Here is a 22478-nt window from a genome sequence, read left to right on the forward strand (position 1 = left end):
GGAGACTGGACCTGGATACAGTAAGTATAGCTGTTATATAGCTGCCTTCAGGAGACTGGACCTGGATACAGTAAGTATAGCTGTTATATAGCTGCCTTCAGGAGACTGGACCTGGATACAGTAAGTATAGCTGGTATATAGCTGCCTTCAGGAGACTGGACCTGGATACAGTAAGTATAGCTGTTATATAGCAGCCTTCAGGAGACTGGACCTGGATACAGTAAGTATAGCTGGTATATAGCTGCCTTCAGGAGACTGGACCTGGATACAGTAAGTATAGCTGTTATATAGCAGCCTTCAGGAGACTGGACCTGGATACAGTAAGTATAGCTGTTATATAGCAGCCTTCAGGAGACTGGACCTGGATACCGTAAGTATAGCTGGTATATAGCTGCCTTCAGGAGACTGGACCTGGATACAGTAAGTATATAGCTGTTATATAGCTGCCTTCAGGAGACTGGACCTGGATACAGTAAGTATAGCTGTTATAAAGCTGCCTTCAGGAGACTGGACCTGGATACAGTAAGTATAGCTGTTATATAGCTGCCTTCAGGAGACTGGACCTGGATTTCTGATAAGTATAGCTGGTATATAGCTGCCTTCAGGAGACTGGAACTGGATGCAGTAAGTATAGCTGTTATATAGCTGCCTTAAGGAGACTGGACCTGGATACAGTAAGTATAGCTGCCTTAAGGAAACTGGACCTGGATACAGTAAGTATAGCTGTTATATAGCTGCCTTCAGGAGACTGGACCTGGATACAGAAAGTATAGCTGTTATATAGCAGCCTTCAGGAGACTGGACCTGGATACAGTAAGTATAGCTGGTACATAGCTGCCTTCGGGAGACTGGACCTGGATACAGTAACTATAGCTATTATATAGCTGCCTTCAGGAGACTGGACCTGTATAAAGTAAGTATAGCTGTTATATAGCAGCCTTCAGGAGACTGGACCTGGATACAGTAAGTATAGCTGTTATATAGAAGCCTTCAGGAGCCTGGACCTGGATACAGTAAGTATAGCTGGTATATAGCTGCCTTCAGGAGACTGGACCTGGATACAGTAAGTATAGCTGGTATATAGCTGCTTTCAGGAGACTGGACCTGGATACAGTAAGTATAGCTGTTATATAGCTGCCTTCAGGAGACCGGACCTGGATAAGTAAGTATAGCTGTTATATAGCTATAAAACTATCGGAAAACAAAAACATCAGAACAAAGAGAGAATATATTTCAGTATCTTGATTTTAATGAGAAAAAAATAAATATAGCAGTAAAGGTGTAAATGGATATATATCCACCAAAATGTTTTCTGAGGAAATAAATCAAGGTAAGACCTTTTTTTCTAGTATAGTCTTTACAAGAACTGGATCCGCTCGCCCTTTTGTAGTCTTCTGGACTAAGCCAATCAGCTTGTGCATAACTTTAAGGTTTCCTTGTTGTATGGCGGCAACCTATAAAAAAGATGAGAACTATTATAAGTAGTCCCGATAAGTAGGTGAAGGGATGATATTTCTAGGTTGTTTTCTATGTCTATCATCATCATCATCATCATCATTTACTAAAATCTCCGGCTGAGAGTCTGTTTATTTCCCAGTGTATTCTCCGATATCGTGAAAGGCCACTAAGCAATCGGGACTGAAGAGAGGAGGCGGCACTGCCAATCCCTTAATTGGTCCGAGCTAAACTAAGCACAGTGACAACTATAGCTGCAGCTGCAGTGGGAATCCAATTACTAAACCATACAGTAGAATGACAATGGGGAACAAGCGATGAAATAAAAACAGAACAAAAAAACATAAATACCCCCCCCCCCCACACACACACACACATATATATATACACAAAAAACGATCAAAAACAAAAAACTTTGATGCATTGCTCTGTCCGGCTAAACTCTCTACTTATCTGTGCATTATCGGCAAAGTCGTCTTTATTACAGGAGAGCAAAGTGAAGACTGGTTCCGCTGAGTCCATTATATCCTGTGGAGGGACTGAGGGGGATGAGTGAGCAGGGAGAGCAGAGAAGCAGCTGTGCAGTTTGGAGACTGGGCACATAAAACGCTGGATTCACAGGTCAGAAAGGTCAGTGCTTATCTGGGAGCTTGGAGAGAGAAGATTGAAGGGTGTTGTGCTGCGCAGGGCTGTCTTTTCTCCCCTCCGTGCTCACTCATCCCACTCTGCCCCTCCCCCCTCCACAGATCATAACGGACACAGAAATCCTGCTTCTTCTGAAGTGAGGGGGGGGAACGACGTAGGAAAATCACTTTCTGAGTACAGAACGATTTTGCTTAATAAAAGCTTTTATGGTAGCTTCACACACACCGGATCCGCAGCAAATTAGATCTAAATAACTGAACACAGCATCAAATCTGCACCATAAAATCTGCTGCAGATCCGGTGTGTGTGAAGGCAGCCTTACAGAGTTTCTTAAAATCGCTTGTACTGAAAAATGACAGGTACACTTTCAGTGTTAAACGATAAGATTACCAGAAAATATTTTACCGAGCTCATCATCATTTTTACAAACCTCCTACTGAAAGTCTAAGAATGAAGCAATGGGAATTAAGAATCTGATATAAATAAGCACAAAAAGTACAAATAAGCGACTTGACGCACATACAGAACTCGGGAAGATGCAATACCTCTTCTTTGTGGCCATCTACAATCTTCTGGCAGATGTCCTCTAGCTGTTTCCTATCAATGATAAGTCCCAGATTCTTCTCGTTGATGATTTGTGTCGGGGTCTTTCCTTCTCCCTTGCACAGATCCTGGAACACCTGGAGTTTAACACAAGGAAAAAGGCTTCAAATTAGTCAAGAAAGCGCAGATTCCCTGGCTAATATGGACTTCCTGGCTTAGGGTATCACAAATTTTCAACTTTTCTGTATTCCTAAAGCATAACATAACAATTGTCTAAGCATCCTCAGTTTCTATAAGGATACGTTCACACTATGGAATATGCAAGGACATTTCGAGCGGAGGACACACAGCAGACTCCAACTGAAGTTCTGCTTCTCCCATTGAATTTCTCAGATTCAATCCGCCATCTGCCCAAAGAATTGACAAGTCATGGAGACATTAAAAGTTCTGATCGGTCCAGGTCTGAGTGTTCACACCCGTACCAGTCAGGAGAACGAGCGGTCAGAGGACTGTGCTGCAGAGTAGGGCTCCATAGAGCTCCATTATAACTCTGACTCTTTTTTCTATCTCAGTGCCGGGAGAGGACGCTCTGCAGTCCACTCCCCAATCGTTCTCCCAATCGGTACCGGTCGGATCAAAAATTCTCTATGACAAGTCAAACGTTTTTTGTGATGACAGTGACACTTTAAGGATAAGTCATATTGACTGATAGTCCTCTGACCACTGGGACCTTCACTGATCACAAGAACAGGTCCAAGGAGCAGGTGTATATGGCGCTGCTATTCTATTCAAATCTATTGACTGGATACAGACGGACAAATGCTGTAGCCCGCCATCTTTATCTGAACACTCACAAGTCCTTTTGTAGGAAAACCTTTTTTTTAACCATTCTTTATTTAAGTTTTCAAATGTACAGGTTACAGGACAGAAAAAGGTAAGCAGAAAATAACCAACCGATCATGGTACGCTGAATGATGCGCCTCACGGACAAAACTTAAAAAGGAAAACTTTTTTTTTTTAAATAGTATAACATGCTGGGCTACAGGTCTGTACAGGAGCCAAAATGATGCAAAAACAAACAAAAACTTTACACTCAGCGGCCACTTTATTAGGTACACCATGCTAGTAACGGGTTGGACCCCCTTTTGCCTTCAGAGCTGCCTCAATTCTTGGTGGCATAGATACAACAAGGTGCTGGAAGCTTCCTCAGAGATTTTGGTCCATATTGACATGATGACATCACACAGTTGCCGCAGATTTGTCGGCTGCACATCCATGATGCCAATCTCCCGTTCCACCACATCCCAAAGATGCTCTATTGGATTGAGATCTGGTGACTGTGGAGGCCATTGGAGTACAGTGACCTCATTGTCATGTTCAAGAAACCAGTCTGAGATGATTCTAGCTTTATGACATGGCGCATTATCCTGCTGAAAGTCGCCATCAGATGTTGGGTCCATTGTGGTCATAAAGGGATGGACATGGTCAGCAACAATACTCAGGTAGGCTGTGGCTATGCAACCATGCTCAATTGGTACCAAGGGGCCCAAAGAGTGCCAAGAAAATATTCCCCACACCATGACACCACCCCCACCAGCCTGAACCGTTGATACAAGGCAGGATGGATCCATGCTTTCATGTTGTTGACGCCAAATTCTGACCCTACCATCCGAATGTCGCAGCAGAGATCGAGACTCATCAGACCAGGCAACGTTTTTCCAATCTTCTACTGTCCAATTTCGATGAGCTTGTGCAAATTGTAGCCTCAGTTTCCTGTTCTTAGCTGAGCGGAGTGGCCCTCGGTGTGGTCTTCTGCTGCTGTAGCCCATCTGCCTCAAAGTTGGCCGTACTGTGCGTTCAGAGATGCTCTTCTGCCTACCTTGGTTGTAACGGTTGGCTATTTGAGTCACTGTTGCCTTTCTATCAGCTGGAACCAGTCTGCCCATTCTCCTCTGACCTCTGGCATCAACAAGGCATTTCCGCCCACAGAACTGCCGCTCACTGGATGTTTTTTCTTTTTCGGACCATTCTCTGTAAACCCTAGAGATGGTTGTGCGTGAAAATCCCAGTAGATCAGCAGTTTCTGAAATACTCAGACCAGCCCTTCTGGCACCAACAACCATGCCACGTTCAAAGGCCCTCAAATCACCTTTCTTCCCCATACTGATGCTCGGTTTGAACTGCAGGAGATTGTCTTGACCATGTCTACATGCCTAAATGCACTGAGTTGCCGCCATGTGATTGGCTGATTAGAAATTAAGTGGTAACGTGCAGTTGGACAGGTGTACCTAATAAAGTGGCCGGTGAGTGTATGTGCGCAGTCACAGCTCCACTCATACTCTATGGGTCTACCAGACATTGGTTAGCTCAGCAGTCTCAGGATTAGGGGTCCCAGTGGTCAAATCTGTATGAATCAGTTAGTTACCCCCTTATCCCCTGGAGAGAGGAAAGATTTTGATGTTGGAAAAACTCTTTAAAGCAAACACGTCAGTCTTAGATCTCCAGATTCTTTTTTAACCCCTTAGCAGCACATGCCGTAGACGTATGGCACAAATGTCTGGGCTTTATAGACATGTTCCAGACATGTGCCGCATACTCAGGTGCTGACGGTGTGTGCCGTTTTTTAAGTAAAATATAAGAAATCAAGATAAGAAAGAGTACACAAGTAGGTGTGTAGTAGTAGTATTGGAAACAGAGGGCGGTGCAATGAAGTGTACTTTATATATGTGTGTGTGTGTGTGTGTGGTGTGAGTAATATATAGGTATGTGGCTTCTAATAATGCCAGGGTAACACAAGGCTAGAGCACAAGGGAACACAAATACTTGCTGTGGTTCGGAAACAGTAGGTAACAATCTCTATGAAGTACAAAGGAGCAAGTATCAGAAGCCAAACACAGGAAGACGCTAAGCAGCAGTGGTGTAGCTACCATGGAGGCAGACCACGCAGCAGCTATGGGGCCTGTGGGGCAGAAGGGCCCGGCCCCCATCTGCAAAACATGTGGTCTCTACCTCCATGGTACAGTCACCCCCGGAAACCCCCCAGTGACAAGAGGAGCACTAGTGCCTTCCACCACCTGCACCCCCCACCCCCCAGGCAGTCGGACAGTGACAGGAGGGTTGGGTTTCAGCACCAATTCCTTTATGCAATATGAAAAGTTTGGGCTTTCATTGTCAGAACATCTTTAATAATAAATTCTGTGCAAATAAAGATTTATCTAATAATGAATGATGCAACATCAGGGACGTAGAGAGCAGCCAAGTAGGAACCTGGTAATAAAACCTGTAACACAGAGGGATTATCCGTCTCTGTGCTAATAATGTAACACCAGCCGTATATCACAGTATAAAGTTATAACATTCTTCCCCCTCAGAGTTTCTAAAAAAAAAATAAAATGTAGTTTTGTCCTATTTGTGGAGTTTAATGCTGGTACAGACCCCAATGTGGGAAGGAGCTTAGAGGGACCGCTTCTCATTCTGTTCCATAAGAACATGTGTTAAAGGGGCCGATGTATATATATATACACATCAAGCATTGGGTCCACCTATATCCACGCTGGGAGAGAGATGCCAGAGTAGTTTGGTGAACGGGCCCTGAAGAGGCTTGAACGTCTCTTATAAAAGCTTTATCATTTACATTTGGTAATAGATTTGTATGATTTATGAAGCACATTTATCATCTCTCACCTGCACAAGAACATAAAAAGTTTTCATGTATCACTGATCACAGCAATTAAACCTCAAGGAGAAGAAAAAAAACTTTCTGCAAGACGGAATAAACATCCCATAAAAATAGAATTACTCTCTAACTGATAAACTGCATTAGGCCGGATGCACACGGCAGAGCTGGGGGGGGGGGGGGTACAGAATCCCAGGGACATTTTATCCATAGAGCAGATAGTGCAGCCATACTGGTTCTCCGGCCGCATGAGAATCTCAAACCTCCTCCCTGATCTGATTATATGGCAGGTCTCCTCTTCCCCATGACAGCGGTGTAGTGTAGTTTTGTATATGTAGTGCTTGGCCTCTGACCTGCAGCAACAACTCCTCAGTCACCAGTGAGCCAGAAGTTTAAACCTTTGACCTGTAAAGGCAATAGAAGTCGCCAACTTAACAGATCAGTGCAGGGATGCAGCATATCTTTGTCAGGTCCCTTGGGGTGGATCTGTGCCTAGATGCTCCAACCTTTGGCCCTGGAGGAGATAAGCTTCTGCCAGACACAGCTTCCCTTCCCTTCATTTAAAGAAACCTGCACTCTTGGCTTATCTTTACTAGGGAGTAAGGGGAAAGTGACTGATGGCTGTTGTAGAGCAGTGCGTTGTAGAGTTGTGTATTGTAGAGTTGTGCGTTGTAGAGTTGTGTATTGTAGAGTTGTATGAGTGTTGTAGAGTTGTACGTTGTAGAGCAGTGCGTTGTAGAGCTGTACGAGTGTTGTAGAGTTGTGCATTGTAGAGCTGTACAAGTGTTGTAGAGTTGTGCGTTGTAGAGCTGTACAAGTGTTGTAGAGTTGTGCGTTGTAGAGTTGTGCGTTGTAGAGCTGTACGAGTGTTGTAGAGTTGTACGTTGTAGAGCTGTACGAGTGTTGTAGAGTTGTGCGTTGTAGAGCTGTACGAGTGTTGTAGAGTTGTGCGTTGTAGAGCTGTACGAGTGTTGTAGAGTTGTGCGTTGTAGAGCTGTACGAGTGTTGTAGAGTTGTGCGTTGTAGAGCTGTACGAGTGTTGTAGAGTTGTGCGTTGTAGAGCTGTACGAGTGTTGTAGAGTTGTGCGTTGTAGAGCTGTACGAATGTTGTAGAGTTGTGCGTTGTAGAGCTGTACGAGTGTTGTAGAGTTGTGCGTTGTAGAGCTGTACGAGTGTTGTAGAGTTGTGTGTTGTAGAGCTGTATGAGTGTTGTAGGGTTGTGCAGATCAGCTTTTTACATTTTTTTCCATTATCAACAGAGAAAATGGCTCCGTGCGGTTATTACATTACAACTGAACAGCTTTACTGAGATAAACGCTCCAGGGTTCTGGCACAAAATATAAGTGTGTGTTGTGTGTGAGAGAGAGCAAGTGAGCTTGGATGACGAGCTGCCACCGATACAGCCAGGACTGGGGTTGGGCTGAGAGAGCTGGGGATGACTAGATGGGGGAGAGAAAGTACCCAGCAGCTGTTAGCAACTACTACATGGGGGGAGGCTGACGGAGAGACAGCTAGGCTGGAAGACTCCTAGTGCCGGGGCTGTACAGTGAGTATGTGATGGCTGTGATAGGAGGGCACAAGTGGCAGTATTTATCCTTCCCCTACTACATATATAAAAGAATTATACAGTCTATAAACAACAAAACAGTTTTTGTTGAAGGGGAACTTGCTTAAAAAAAAAAAAAATCGATATCAGTTTTGATCTTATCTATGTTCCCCTCCGGCACTCTTTATGTGGTTGTACAGCAGTCACGCTCCTCTGGCGCAGTTTTCTGCCCGCTCTCTTGCTAGACCTTTCCCCATGATATCAGACTACATCTCCTAGTAGTCTCTTGTTGCCCCCCTCCCACGCATACCCTGCCCCTTTATGGGCCTGACATTGATGCCCCACTCTTTTATGACCACATCCTCAGTCTGTACTCAGCAAACAAACTCAATGTGAGCAGATTGCAGAGAGTTTTCTTCATTTCCTGGATGTCAATCAATTACCAGTGCAGCAGAACTGTGCAGACACCATAGTACATTATATAGAGACAGTCATATAACTTACATTTTTTTCATAGAAAATAATTTTCTCCATCCTGAGTTCCCCTTTAAATTAAATCATCTTCTTTCACATTACTGATTATGCAAACATACGACATACAGTACGGTAAGGGGAAGCAGTGCAAGGACCAAGGGAACCACAGGCCCCATCTCCTCAACTCTAGTCACAGCCCAAATACGGTGATCTGTAGGAAATGACGCACAGACACAGGAAACAATGGTATGTTCTGAATAATAATGTGAATTGGACAGATTTTTGCCTATTTCTATATGTAATGCTGCTGTCATTTTCTCCAAGTTCTGTAAGCAGAAGAACAAGCTAAGTGTTTAGCCATTTCCTTCAAGTGAAATGTGGGTGGGAAATGGAATGCAGCTGAATCCGTCCTCAGTATTTTTATGGCTAGTATTAATAGCTGTGTATTATGTTCTGAGCATCCTAATTCCATCCTCTCATCGTGCCTTCCAGCCACCCCTAGCACTTGACACTCACTGGAATAAGAATAGACATGTTACAAGCAAACATTAACACATAACGTGATTGACGAGCTCATCTTCTGAAGAACAAGGTTATTCCTAGGTATTTCTTGCCAACTACTTTAGTTAAAGGGGTATTCCCTAGGGTGTCTGGGAATTCAGATTTAGTAGTAGGGAATGTAGTAGTATTGCAGTATAATATATCAGTGATCGGGAGAACACATTCCTGCAAAGCTTTGAAAAAAAGAAAAAGTACAAAATACAAATCTTGAATTTGGTATCGCTGTGACCGTTCTGACACAGATAATAAAAGTTCTAATGTCCTTTTTATCACATAATTAAAAGGGGTAAGTTCAAAACAAAACAGACAACTGCATTTTTTCCATTGTCGTCCCATGCCCCTCCCCCCCTCTAAAAAAAAAAAGGTAAAAATTGGTTGATAAATGTGAAAAAGACTAAGATATTCTGGATGAAAGAGGAGGGGTGCTTGTTATTTTCATGTACAAAGAAGAAAGAAAAGTATTGGCACTCACCACTTGAGTTGTTAAAACAGGCTTTACTTGGAGCGGATTATAATGTTGCAGGCATATACAGGATCACGATGTGCGAGCACACTCAGCAGCAACAACGTCGCTTCGTGATTACTAGCACTTCAAGGCTGCATGGCCACACAGTGGTAGTGAGCATGAAACAAGGTTGTATTAAAGGTGTACTCCAGCGTGCGGGTACTTTTGCGCTTGGACCGGGGACGAGGTGGCCGAGGGAAAAGACGTCCACTCACCTCCCCGGTTTCAGCGGCGGGTCCCACATCGCGGCGCTCCGGTGTCCGGCCGCTTCCGGGTGTCTGACGCAGGCCCGAGACATGACGTCTCAGGTCCGCTCAGCCACTCAGTGAAGGAGGCGGGAACCGGAGCGCCGCAATGCGGGATCGCCGCTGGAACCGGGGAGGTGACTGGATGTCTTTTCCCTCGGCTACCTTGTCCCCGGTCCCAGCGCAAAAGTGCCCCCATGCTGGAGTACCCCTTTAATATTTTAAACAGCTCCAAATAAAGACAGAAGTTTTAGTAGCTCAGGTGGTGAGTGCCAATACTTTTCTTATGAAGAGCCGCTGACCAGGTGAGCAAGAAAGGGAAGGTTTAATCCTCCTAAGACATTGAATGATCATTTATGCTCAACAGAAGGAGGAAACTTTGCCTTTCCTGCTCACCTGGTCCAGGTCCGATGAACCTCATAACCCCATGAAGATGCCATAAAAAGTACAACTTGTCCCACAAAAATCACACATTATTATGTCCACTGAAAAATAGAAGTAAACTGTTTGGCTCTTGGAATAAACCGTAAACTCAGAAAGCTGAATGAAGAACTGCCAGAAATACTGCAACTAAAAGCTCTGCCCCCCCAAGGGTTAAAGAAACAAAAAAAATAACTTTTTCCCTCTATTTAGTAGAAAGCTGCACTACACTGGTAGTCAAGTACAATTGTGAAAAGCGCCGAAACAAACAGCAAATTGTGCTTTTCATGCAGCAAAACTAAACTGAGAAGATCCAATTTATTGTGTCACATCCAACAGCTTTTCAGCAGCAGATTATAATCTAGAATTACATTTATATTTGCTGCTTCTTTTCTGCTATGAATGTTCCTACCTGCACTTTGAATCTGAAGTATCTAATGTGGTAAATTAACTTGTACTCCGAAAGGACAAAAAGTACCAGACATATCACCTATCACCGCTACAACTAAGAAAACGTCAATGTCTCAGGGATAATAAATTCCAAAATATCTGCAGAAAAGGGTCGGACGGTCCTGGTTTGGTTCGGTCAGGGTCTCGTGTCTAAATGTGCTCCTGGTCCTTTCAGCTATTATCAGTGCTGAGAGGTTTGTTATTTTTGTATTATTTTTTATTATGGTCTGAGATTTCTTAATTTACCATTTCTCTGCATTCCTGAATGATTGTGACTTATCATTATGCCGTTATTATAATATGCTTCATAGTAAATCCTGATGCATCAGAGAGGAGATCGTAACACGTTCAGACTGTAATGATGTTGTCGTGTTACTATGTGGAGCAGCAAATCCTCCAGGTCTCTTCTTGCGTTCTGTTTCATGCTACATACTCATTCACACTGTTAATAGGGACCAAGAGATGGAAGACGATTACCAAAGAGGAAATCGACGACTCCACTGGCATGGTTGTAAAGTATCCGAGGAAAGCCATATAAAAAAAAAAAAAAATATATATATATATATATATATATATATATATATATATATATATATATATATATATATATATATATATATATATATATATATATTCCTTTTTTCCTCTTTCCTATTGGCTGGAACCTCTATCCCAAGTATCTCCAAGATGAACACCTACTCAGTCATGCTGTAATCCATCAGAGAGGCCTGGGCTTCACCGAGACTTCTGTGAGCTAATGAATGACTACAACTACCGAACTATAGCTGTAGTCCAAGGCGGCACGACATAAAACCTCACTGTACCCCCAACTGTAACAGCAGTAAGTAAAGGAAGGAGTCATCAAAAAAGGACATATTGTTTAAAGGATTCTGTCACCTCCACAACAACCACTAAATTTAAGTTATCAGTGGATTATACATCAGTAGAGTATACAGCGCTAAGTCTATATCTGCAGTTTGTATCTTTCTATGTTCTTGCATTCACTTGGTTTAAGCCACAAATGAAGGAGTCTGAATGGTCCTTTCCATTATATTCCGGAGCTCAGGAGTCCTCTCCATTATATTCCGGAGCTCAGGAGTCCTCTCCATTATATTCTGGAGCTGAGTAGTCTTCTCAATTATATTCTGGAGCTGAGTAGTCTTCTCCATTATATTCCGGAGCGGAGTAGTCTTCTGCATTATATTCCGGAGCTGAGTAGTCTTCTCCATTATATTCTGGAGCTGAGTAGTCTTCTCCATTATATTCTGGAGCTGAGTAGTCCTCTCCATTATATTCCGGAGCTGAATAGTCTTCTCCATTATATTCCGGAGCTCAGTCGTCCTCCCCATTATATTCCGGAGCTGAATAGTCTTCTCCATTATATTCCGGAGCTCAGGAGTCCTCTCCATTTAATTCCGGAGCCGAGTCGTCCTCCCCATTATATTCTGGAGCCGAGTAGTCTTCTCCATTATATTCTGGAGCCGAGTAGTCTTCTCCATTTTATTCTGGAGCTGAATCGTCCTCTCCATTATATTCCGGAGCTCAGTCATCCTCTCCTTTATATTCTGGGGCTCAGTCGTACTCTCCTTTATATTCCGGAGCTCAGTCGTCTTCTCCAATATATTCCGGAGCTCAGTCGTCTTCTCCAATATATTCCGGAGCTCAGTCGTCTTCTCCAATATATTCCGGAGCTCAGTCGTCCTCTCCTTTATATTCCGGAGCTCAGTCGTCCTCTCCTTTATATTACGGAGCTTAGTCATCCTCTCCTTTATATTCCAGAGCTCAGTCGTCCTCTCCTTTATATTCCGGAGCTCAGTCGTCCTCTCCTTTATATTCCGGAGCTCAGTCGTCCTCTCCTTTATATTCCGGAGCTCAGTCGTCCTCTCCTTTATATTCCGGAGCTCAGTCGTCTTCTCCAATATATTCCGGAGCTCAGTCGTCCTCTCCTTTATATTCCGGAGCTTAGTCGTCCTCTCCTTTATATTCCGGAGCTCAGTCGTCCTCTCCTTTATATTCCGGAGCTTAGTCATCCTCTCCTTTATATTCCGGAGCTCAGTCGTCCTCTCCTTTATATTCCGGAGCTTGGCCGTCCTCTCTATGCGGCAACATGCCCAGTCTGTAGGCTTACAGCGGGGAAATACAAAGGAGAAGAAAGCTACAGATTTGGAATCAACCTCCTTTATCCTACAGATGACTTTAGTTTAGGGTTTTAACCCCAGTATACACACAAGACAGGGTCAGACCATTCACAATAGGGGTTCAACGAGTAATCCAAGATAAACAGATACAATATACTGTGTATATTTTTCAGCATCTGACTCTAAAATTTAAAAAAAAAAAAAAAAGATGTTTCACAGTATAGGCCTTATAATTCTGCCTATAGAAATGCCATCAATGTTATAAACCCAGAAAACCCCTTTGAGCAATGTGAATGTTATAATGCAGAACCCAGCGAGGAAAAGGATAACTGATGGACTCAAGAAGTCACTGTAAAGAAGCAAAATTAAAAGTGGGGCTGGAGTGTTTCTTGAATCCTGTATGTGAGGTGACAACAGTCACAAGGCTGCAATGTTTCTATGCAATAAAACCATAGGAAGCCGATGTATGTGCACCTACCTCTTTAGCAGCTGAAGAAGAGATCATTCTTTTCTCTAAAAGTTTTATAAGTTCCGCTAATGAGCTGGGACTGACGGCACTAAAAAAAAAAAAAAAAAAGGAAAAATCAAAATAATATAACAGCGCTTCAAAGCCCAGCTGGCGGGAGATTAGACCCATTTGTTTTATAGATTATAATGGAACAAAACTCTTAGATTTAATTGACAGCCGAGGAGGCACTTATGCTGCTGCGCTTTCTCTCCGGCTTCGTTTCAGGCTGGATCGCCGTCTGTGGTTTTCCTACACAGCAGTGCTGCATTTCCCTGTACAACCAGTTGGCTAGGCCACCACCGTATGGAAACAGTGCAGAGATTCACACTACATTATTAAAACAGAAGGGTTTTTCCAAGAAAATCAACTTTTTAGGGGATTGCAGGGGGTCTGACCTCTGTACCCCCCACTAATCTCCATATCGCCTACCCCCTCTGCTTCTGTATCATGAATACGGCCGCGGGTAGGGCACATGACCCGCGACTCCATTCATTCTTATGGAGTGATGGAAAGAGCTGGAATGAACAGAGATGCGGGTCAAGTGTAGTACCAGTGGCTGTTGTCATAATACAGAAGCCCAGGGGGCCTATTCAGAGATTGCGGGGGTACAGAGGTCGGGCCCCCTGCAATCTCCTACTTTTCCCCTGGACAGGGGAAAAGTTGATTTTCTTGGAATACCCCTTTAATACACCATAACTGTTAAAACATCTGTTTAATATCACTTTGAGGTATACGCAGGTTTGTTGAGCCTTTATTTATTTAAGCAAATACCGAAAAAAAAACCTTTTGTTAATGAAACTGGACCCTTTACAGGTAACAGGAATCAGATAAATTAATTACATAGTAACAGTTAATAAGGTTGAAAGAAGACTAGGGTCCATCAACCCTACAGAGACCCTACTGTGTTTATCCAGAGGAAGGCAAAAACCTCTATGAGGCAGATGCCAGTTGCCCCTGTGATGGGATAAACACACTAGGGTTTCTATAGGTTGATGGACCCTTGTCTTCTTTCAACCTTATTAACTATGTGAATCAGAATAAATCCCTGGATCAACGTATCACCAGAAATCTAATGTCCATAATATTGTATTTATCAAGAAAAGCATGCAGACCTCCCTTGAACTTATTTAATGAATTAGCCATGACACCATGAGAATGTTATAGTCACAGCTGTGTCCTTCTTTTATACCGGTGCGCGGTGCTGTATATACCATATGTGATCTGACCAGTGATTTATAAAGAGGCAAAACTATGTCCTCATCTTTAGCATCTCGGCCTCTTTTGATGCGTCCCATTATTTTATTAGCCTTGGCCGCTGCTGCCTGGCACTGATCACTATAGATGAGGTTACTGTCCACCAATACCCCCAGGTCCTTTTCAGCAGTGTTACCCATTGTTATTATTTAGCACATAACTGTACTTATTATTCTATTTTATAACCTTACATTTATCCACATTAAACTTCATTTGCCATTTCTCTGCCCAAGCCTCCAGCTTCTCCAAATCCCTCTGTAATATATTATCCTCCTCTGAGTTGATTACTTTACCCAGTTTAGTATCATCTGCAAAAATGGAGATTCTACTCTGTAGCCGCTCTACAAGGTCATTAAGAAACATATTAACAGTTAAGGAAATAGTCTGGTGACTTCGGTAGCTGTATGGCAATTTGTGCTGGAAAAGTAATGCCATAAAACAGACAACAATACGTCTTCATGTAACTATCTCGGTTCTTGTTTTCTGAAAACATCATTCAAACCAATAATGCAAATCGGCACTAGGAAATATATATAATGAGAAAGGGGAATGAGCTATTTTCCTGCTATCAATGATGTTTCTTTGTGTGTCTGAAGGGAAAAAGACCACGAAATCCCCAAGACTGAAGGAACTGTGACATTGCCAGAATAGTTTATTTCAAAGGATCTAATAAACTATTACATTCATTCCTTTAAGTGATCCGTTTGTCATTAAAAAACACTACACTTAATGATTCTTGAGAGAAGTATGTATCTTGAAATTTTTGAAGTGTGCTAGAGGTAGACCTAAGGGGAAGTATTTCAATTTAAAATAAGAATGGCGAGTTTCTTAGAGAAGAGGCTATTATTATGTTTATTAGAGAAGAGGCTATTATTATGTTTATTAGAGAAGAGGCTGCAGTAAACACGGCTAACCTTTGTTTGATGGAGAGATTCTGATGCCTTAGGTGACCAAGCAAATCCTTAATTACCCAGCCAATTATCTTCTTGGGGTCAACTTTAGACAGTTTCACGACTGCTTCAAAGTATTCTCGAAGTCCGTCTTCGTTCTAGGATAAAACAATGGACAGGCATCATCATAATAATTATGTGGAGCACAAAAAAAACCATTTGTTTAATACAGATCAAGCTAATGCCAGCACACATCTGGTATATACAGTCTGTAAAACTGGTGAGGGGAACCTATTGTCAAAAAATTGCAAAAGAAGAGCCCGTGGAGCTTCATTGAAGAGTCTTGAAAACCCAGGACTAGCCAGATATCCCTCCAGGAAGGACCGAGCTAAGGGGCGGCTCCTGTAAGGAAACCACCAAAATCACCATACTAAGGGGCCCTATAAGTCAATGTAATGACAAGGGAAAAACCAAGGCCAGGTATCCATCCACAGACAGCTGTTTCGGGGTGTTGCCCCTCATCAGTGTGAAGCAGGATTCTGGCTAGGTGGGAGCAATGCCTAGTAGGGCAAGAAGAGAAACAGATCACTGATCTCAGGGAGACCAGCCAAACGATAACACTGCCGGCTGCAAGTGAAAGCGCTCAATGCAGTGAAATCCTAGGTGCATTGCCCCCTGGGAAATTAAGTGGCCCTATAAGTCAATGTAATGACAAGGGAAAAACCAAGGCCAGGTATCTATCCTCATACAGCTGTTTCGTGGTGTTGCCTCTTATCAGTGAGGAGCACTGATATCCCGGAGGGATATCTGGCTTGTCCTGTGTTTCGAGACTCTTCAATGAGGCTCCACAGGCTCTTCTTTTGCATATTCATGTTTCCCAGGGGGCAATGCACCTAGGATTTCATTGCATTGAGCGCTTTCACTAGCAGCGGGCAGTGTTATTGTTTGGCTGGTCTCCCTAGTGTCCAAAAATGGCAGATTGTCATGTTTTAGAAGGCTCTATATTTTGAAAAATATTTGAAGTTTTCCTTTTCCATGTCACAATCTCTATTAAAAAAAGAAACCTGATAATTTTTTACTTTTCACACTGGACTTTTTAACCTGAGTAGGTGGGAAACATAGTAAGCTGCTGCACACTGTGTCCCACCAGAACTCTAAAGGAGTCATTCAAAAGTTTCTGACCTAATTACGGACAATGTGCTATGGAACAGACTTTTGAACTCCTGAAATTATAATTCATTACGATGCCAGGAGCTCCAAAACAGTTTACGTCTTCGCGCTATTGTACTGACACAGTTTTGGAGCTTCTGACATCCTAATAATTCATGATGTCTTGAGTTCAGAAGTCTGTTCCACAGCACATCGGTACAGTACAGACCGTGCACAAAATGAGAAACATGTACATCAAATGCGTTATTCCTGCCAAGGATGTCAAATGTGCTGGGTATTACTGGTTATCTAGTAAATATTAATTACGGACATGAAGCTATCAAAGTGACAAAGTGTCACTGCCGTTATAACTTTAAAAATGTAAATCAACAGTAGATGTGATAAAGAGCAAGTGTGAAATTTACATTCATTATTTTTTTTTTGTTTCGTTATCATGCTGAAAACCAGAGCTATACTTACCAGAAATTCAGGTCCAGTCTCCTGAAGGCAGCTATATAACAGCTATACTTACTGTATCCAGGTCCAGTCTCCTGAAGGCAGCTATATACCAGCTATACTTACTGTATCCAGGTCCAGTCTCCTCAAGGCAGCTATATAAACAGCTATACTTACTGTCTCCAGGTCCAGTCTCCTCAAGGCAGCTATATAACACCTATACTTACTGTATCCAGGTCCAGTCTCCTGACTGCTATATACCAGCTATACTTACTGTATCCAGGTCCAGTCTCCTGAAGGCTGCTATATAACAGCTATACTTACTGTATCCAGGTCCAGTCTCCTGAAGGCTGCTATATAACAGCTATACTTACTGTATCCAGGTCCAGTCTCCTGAAGGCAGCTATATAACAGCTGTACTTACTGTATCCAGGTCCAGTCTCCTGAAGGCAGCTATATAACAGCTGTACTTACTGTATCCAGGTCCAGTCTCCTGAAGGCTGCTATATAACAGCTATACTTACTGTATCCAGGTCCAGTCTCCTGAAGGCTGCTATATAACAGCTATACTTACTGTATCCAGGTCCAGTCTCCTGAAGGCAGCTATATAACAGCTGTACTTACTGTATCCAGGTCCAGTCTCCTGAAGGCAGCTATATAACAGCTATACTTACTGCGTTATGGCTCAATGTGTCTGTCAATCACATGACTGCTTTCTACGTGAGCTCAGATGACCTGGGAAACACGGACTACCTGTTTTTAGAGCCAGAACGCAGGAAGTCCCATGTTTTCCATGATAACAAAAAAAAAATAGCAAACTTGCTTTATATCACATCTACTGTTGATTTAAGTTTTAAAAGTTATAATGACAAGGACACTTTAAAGTCTTGCTTTGTACTGTAGAGATAACTTTAGGGAGAACAATTGGAGGCATAAGTCATCTGAGGGCTCCTTTAGAGCTAAATATGAATTCTCCTGAGCTACTTGGGAATGATTACAATTAAGTAGAGGAGGGCAACGTATAACACACACTTTGTGCAACTTCACATCAACAGTCAATTTAGCAGCATATAAACAAGGAGACTTTGATTTACGGAGCCTTCGAGATGGTGCATGCCCATAGACTTCATAACAAGAAAGAAAATCTAACAAACAAAAGATGATGAGTAAAGATCCACTGGGAGGTGACATTTGTACGGCGCTGTCTGACAGTCTTTCGTAAGTTGACATATTTTAGCGTGTCTGCCAGGACTCCAGCAGACGGATAACTACAAAGTGAAAACCAATTTAGAAGATCACAGACATGCCATTACAGATGAGAGTCTATTTGAGTCAATACAATACTCTCTACGAGACAGTAGGTAGCACAAAGTAAACTATGCGACGTCCACGCTGTAAACATCTGCAGAGCTTCTCCTCCATCTCTACCGGGTAACTCTCTTCTAAAAGATTTATGGAAACCCACTTCAAATATAGAAATTACAACAGGTGTATGCAAAGAACCATGTAAATGTATATAGCAATCTCACAGGTGACCGGTTGGATTGACATCTGGGGAATTTGGAGGCTAGATGCCTTTTAACACAAGCAAATTTTTGGCCAAATGAATGTTTTTCAAAACGCTCGTCTCCTCATAAGAGGTCAATGTTAAATGGCCAATGAAGGAGAAAACACTTGTTTGTTGGCTGATGTGATCCTTTTTTTCAGGCATTAAAGGAGAAGTCTGGCATTGGGGTGGGGAAAATTCAAAAAGACAATATGCTCACCTGTCCCCGTGCTGCATCACCAGGCTCCTGTACCCCGCCGGGTGTCCTCTTCTCCTGGTTTCTGGGTATTTCACGTACTGGGTTGAACATCAAAAGCGGGTGGAAATTAGCCCCCTCAGCCAACCAGTCACTGTAGTGGTGTCCCGTCCCACTGGCTGAGCAGGGCATCCGTCGACCGGGTCTTGAAGTAGCTAGAGGGGAGCTATGAAGACTGCCAGCTGGGGTCCAGAAGCAGGAAGCTGCACTGCGCAGGCACCAGGACAGGCAAATATAACTTTTTTGGTTTCTTTGCCGTATTCTGGACTTCCCCTTTAAGCATGAATTTAAGAAATGCAGATTTTTTTTACCCCAAGGCAGCATCATACCTGTCCTTAGGTTGTATGTGGTATTACAACTCTATGCATTGTACTTCTATTACACTGAGCTGCAATACTACACACAAACTGATGACAAGAGTGGTGCCGTCTCTGGAAGAAAGTAGCCATGTTTTGTTTATTTTACTTTAATCCTTCAGGATCGGCCTTTTAATCTTAAGGAGCAATACCCATAGTGAGGTGTGTCTCTTTATGTGGTCCTAACTTTTACTTATCCAAGTGATTCTGACTTTAAAAATTTTTTAACATCTCTGCCACAGAGGAAAAAGTCATTCCACACAAATTAGCTGGTAATTCCCTTTACAATGTGTCTTCTTTACGCCGGCAGCATTTGGTGAAGGTCGGTCTATGTTTCAAGAAAGTTGTAGGCGTAGCAGCAGTTTTCCAGATGTTTCTAGGGAATGGTTCAGTTTTGAGTTGGATTTTTGGGGCCTGTATCACCAGGAATCACCCCCTTTTAAAAAAGTATTCAAAATGACATCTAAGAAGTTTGTTAACTTTTCAGGGTTTTTTAGAGCCCCTCAGGGCTCCCTGAGCACAGGCCTCAGGCATGAAGGGGCCACTAGTAAATTTTGTGGCCTCTATTTTCTTAGGATATTTTTGTGGCTACTATTTCAGGTTTGCAGAGGGGACTGAGAGATAGAACACACCTCTAAATGCACTGTTTTTAAAACTACACCTCTTAGTGCAACTTAGACAAAACAATCAAGGACTGGCTTGATTTTGGATGGGTGGCCATATGTGGTGGTCCCTCAAGGTTGGATTATCATTATTTCCATGATAAGGACAGGTGGTAAATGCGACTGTACACAATTTCCACTAATGTCTCATGGTTGGCAAAACCAGGTCCAAAAACATCAGCCTGCATCTATGGGGGTCCGCCAGCCACTGGTCTTACCATTGTAACATTTTGATCAGTCGGGTAGCCGCACTTACCTGAGCACTCTGCCCATTTGTTTCTGCACTGAGCTGTGTATTGGCCGGTTTTAGCACAAGTTTATGTTTTTAGAGATACATGTGACATTTTGATTACTTTGTTTGTGTGACCATGGCCTTACACTGTATTATCTGGGATCCAGGAGGTAAAACCCTTCTACTTTCAGCACTTCACACACGACACTATACTGGATGCCGGCCATGTCGCCTTCTTGCCTTCGGGTCAGACTGGTTGTACACATTTGATGTGGGAGTTTAATGGTTTCTAATTATTGTCTATTGATTTATCTATTAGTATAATTCTGTGTGGATTAGTCCACTGTCACAATAAAGGTACAGTATATCGTTTAATTAACCTTTTAACTGTGTAACAACAATAAGGGCTTCTGATATTCGATGGGGGGGGAGGGGATCATAAGCACTAACATGTTTGAGGCTACACTGCCCCATATACTACAGGCTGCAATTCACCACGTGTTGCAACACCTTTCTATCATATCCAGCATTATCTGTAGAATCGACCAGATAGGCTGATAGACATCAGTGACCGTGCATCACGATGGGTTGGGGTTTGGGGGTTGGAGTTATTGTTTATCATGATATACCTCTTTACATCAGCCGTATACCCCACTCGCCTGATGAGCGGGCAAGGGTTACAAAAAGAACAGGAGGAAACGTGGCCACCTCCCACACCGGATTTATTAAGGTTTATGTCTGGAAACAGGCGTAAACCAGCCAAAAACCTAAACCTACTTCAGAGGAGGTGTAGATTTTTGTGCAACGCCTGCGCCGGTCGCCATGTCAGGAACTGTCCAGAGCAGGAGAGGTTTTCTACGGGCATTTGCTGCTGCTCTGGACAGTTCCTGACATGAACAGAGGTGGCAGCAGAGAGCACTGTGTCAGACTGGAGAGAATACACCACTTCCTGCAGGATATACAGCAGCTGATAAGTGCTGGAAGACTGGAGATTTTTAAATAGAGGTAAATTACAAATCTATATAACTTTCTGAAACCAGTTCATTTGAAAGAAAAAGATTTTTGCCGGAGTACCCCTTTGAGTTTTTATGTAAGAATAAAGAAGAGTTACTCTTACTAGGTGTATGTGCTTTGTTCCCTACAGGATTTCCCTGCTGCCCCTTCAGCTGTAGAGTACATAACACGTTAATCGATGGAAATAAATCCCTGCCGTATGAGAAATGCCGTATGTAATCTCTGCCGTATGAGAAATATATTCCATAGAGGCGCACGGCTCGGCCCCAGGGTCTCGGTATATGCCAATCCATTCTCTCATCGCTTCATAAATGTTATGGATTATCAGACATGTTACTGTCTGGATAAGGTAGAAGTGGCTATTTCTCAGAATTAGGACTTAGTATACAGTAAGATGTCGCCTACAGACACAGTAACAGCTTTCTGATAAATTGTACGACATAAAACAGAGATTTTAGGTTGTTAGCGTCTGTTCTCGTACAGATTTGATAACCATCCAAGAATAGAAATTTAGGCGACATCTAGAGACGCGATCTGACGGCAAGTATGTGGAGAGCCAATTAACACAAAACTTTCAGCAAAGTTCCAGCCAAGTGCAAATTCTCAGCAGTGTTTAGATAATACGGAGAACTTTAGATATGATAAATGTATGTAAATGTATAAGCGCGCCCTACAGGAAACAAGGGGGTACTGCCTCCGCCCGGACAAGAGAGGACGCCGCCTCCGCCCGGACAAGAGAGGACGCCGCCTCCGCCCGGACAAGAGAGGACGCCGCCTCCGCCCGGACAAGAGAGGACGCCGCCTCCGCCCGGACAAGAGTGGACGCCGCCTCCGCCCGGACAAGAGAGGACGCCGCCTCCGCCCGGACAAGAGAGGACGCCGCCTCTCCGGAGGTTCACTCTCTGAAGGCGATAAGACGTCTCCACCATGAGAACAATGACATGTGGAGCAGTCACCCCAGGAGCTGGTAACAGCAAAAACAATGGAGGCCTCACTACAGGAGAGACAAGGGCTTAGACCAAATAAACCATAAATGCAGCATGACAAAAGAATGTCCCAACAAGTGTTTGCCCCCTGCTGTGGCATCTGAGCTCCCCCTGGGCTGCCGCAGAGAAACTTATTAATAAACTAAAATCTAACAAGCAAGTAACAGGTCACTGATATCAGGGAGACCAGCTAGAGATAACACTGTCAGCAGCCGGCTGGTCTCCCTGAGATCAATGATCTGTTTCTCTAATAAATACAAAAATGAACAGCGCTCCATAGTATAGAAATCAGGCAGAAGGGCATCAGGAAAGAGAGAGATTCTTACCAGGAAAGAGAGAGATTCTCACCAGGAAAGAGAGAGATTCTCACCAGGAAAGAGAGAGATCCTCACCAGGAAAGAGAGAGATTCTCACCAGGAAAGAGAGAGATTCTCACCAGAAAAGAGAGAGAGATTCTCACCAGAAAAGAGAGAGAGATTCTCACCAGAAAAGAGAGAGAGATTCTCACCAG

At 43.2% G+C, this 22478-nt stretch overlaps 1 protein-coding gene across 2 annotated transcripts in view; it reads right to left on the reverse strand.

Moving 5' to 3' along the window:
• Positions 1–1248: 1248 nt before the first annotated feature.
• Positions 1249–22478, reverse strand: part of GATB (glutamyl-tRNA amidotransferase subunit B) — a 58022-nt gene continuing 36792 nt past the window's right edge. For both annotated transcript variants that reach the window (XM_069976890.1, XM_069976891.1), the window contains 4 exons: positions 15335–15468; positions 13137–13215; positions 2646–2780; positions 1249–1454 (listed from right to left, as the gene is read on the reverse strand). In XM_069976890.1, coding sequence (XP_069832991.1) covers positions 1326–1454; positions 2646–2780; positions 13137–13215; positions 15335–15468 — 477 coding nt within the window. In that variant the 3' untranslated portion in view covers positions 1249–1325. The remainder of the gene's footprint in view (positions 1455–2645; positions 2781–13136; positions 13216–15334; positions 15469–22478) is intronic.

Source organism: Dendropsophus ebraccatus, chromosome 7 (assembly GCF_027789765.1).
Source record: "Dendropsophus ebraccatus isolate aDenEbr1 chromosome 7, aDenEbr1.pat, whole genome shotgun sequence".
In the NCBI taxonomy this organism is placed as follows: domain Eukaryota; kingdom Metazoa; phylum Chordata; class Amphibia; order Anura; family Hylidae; genus Dendropsophus; species Dendropsophus ebraccatus.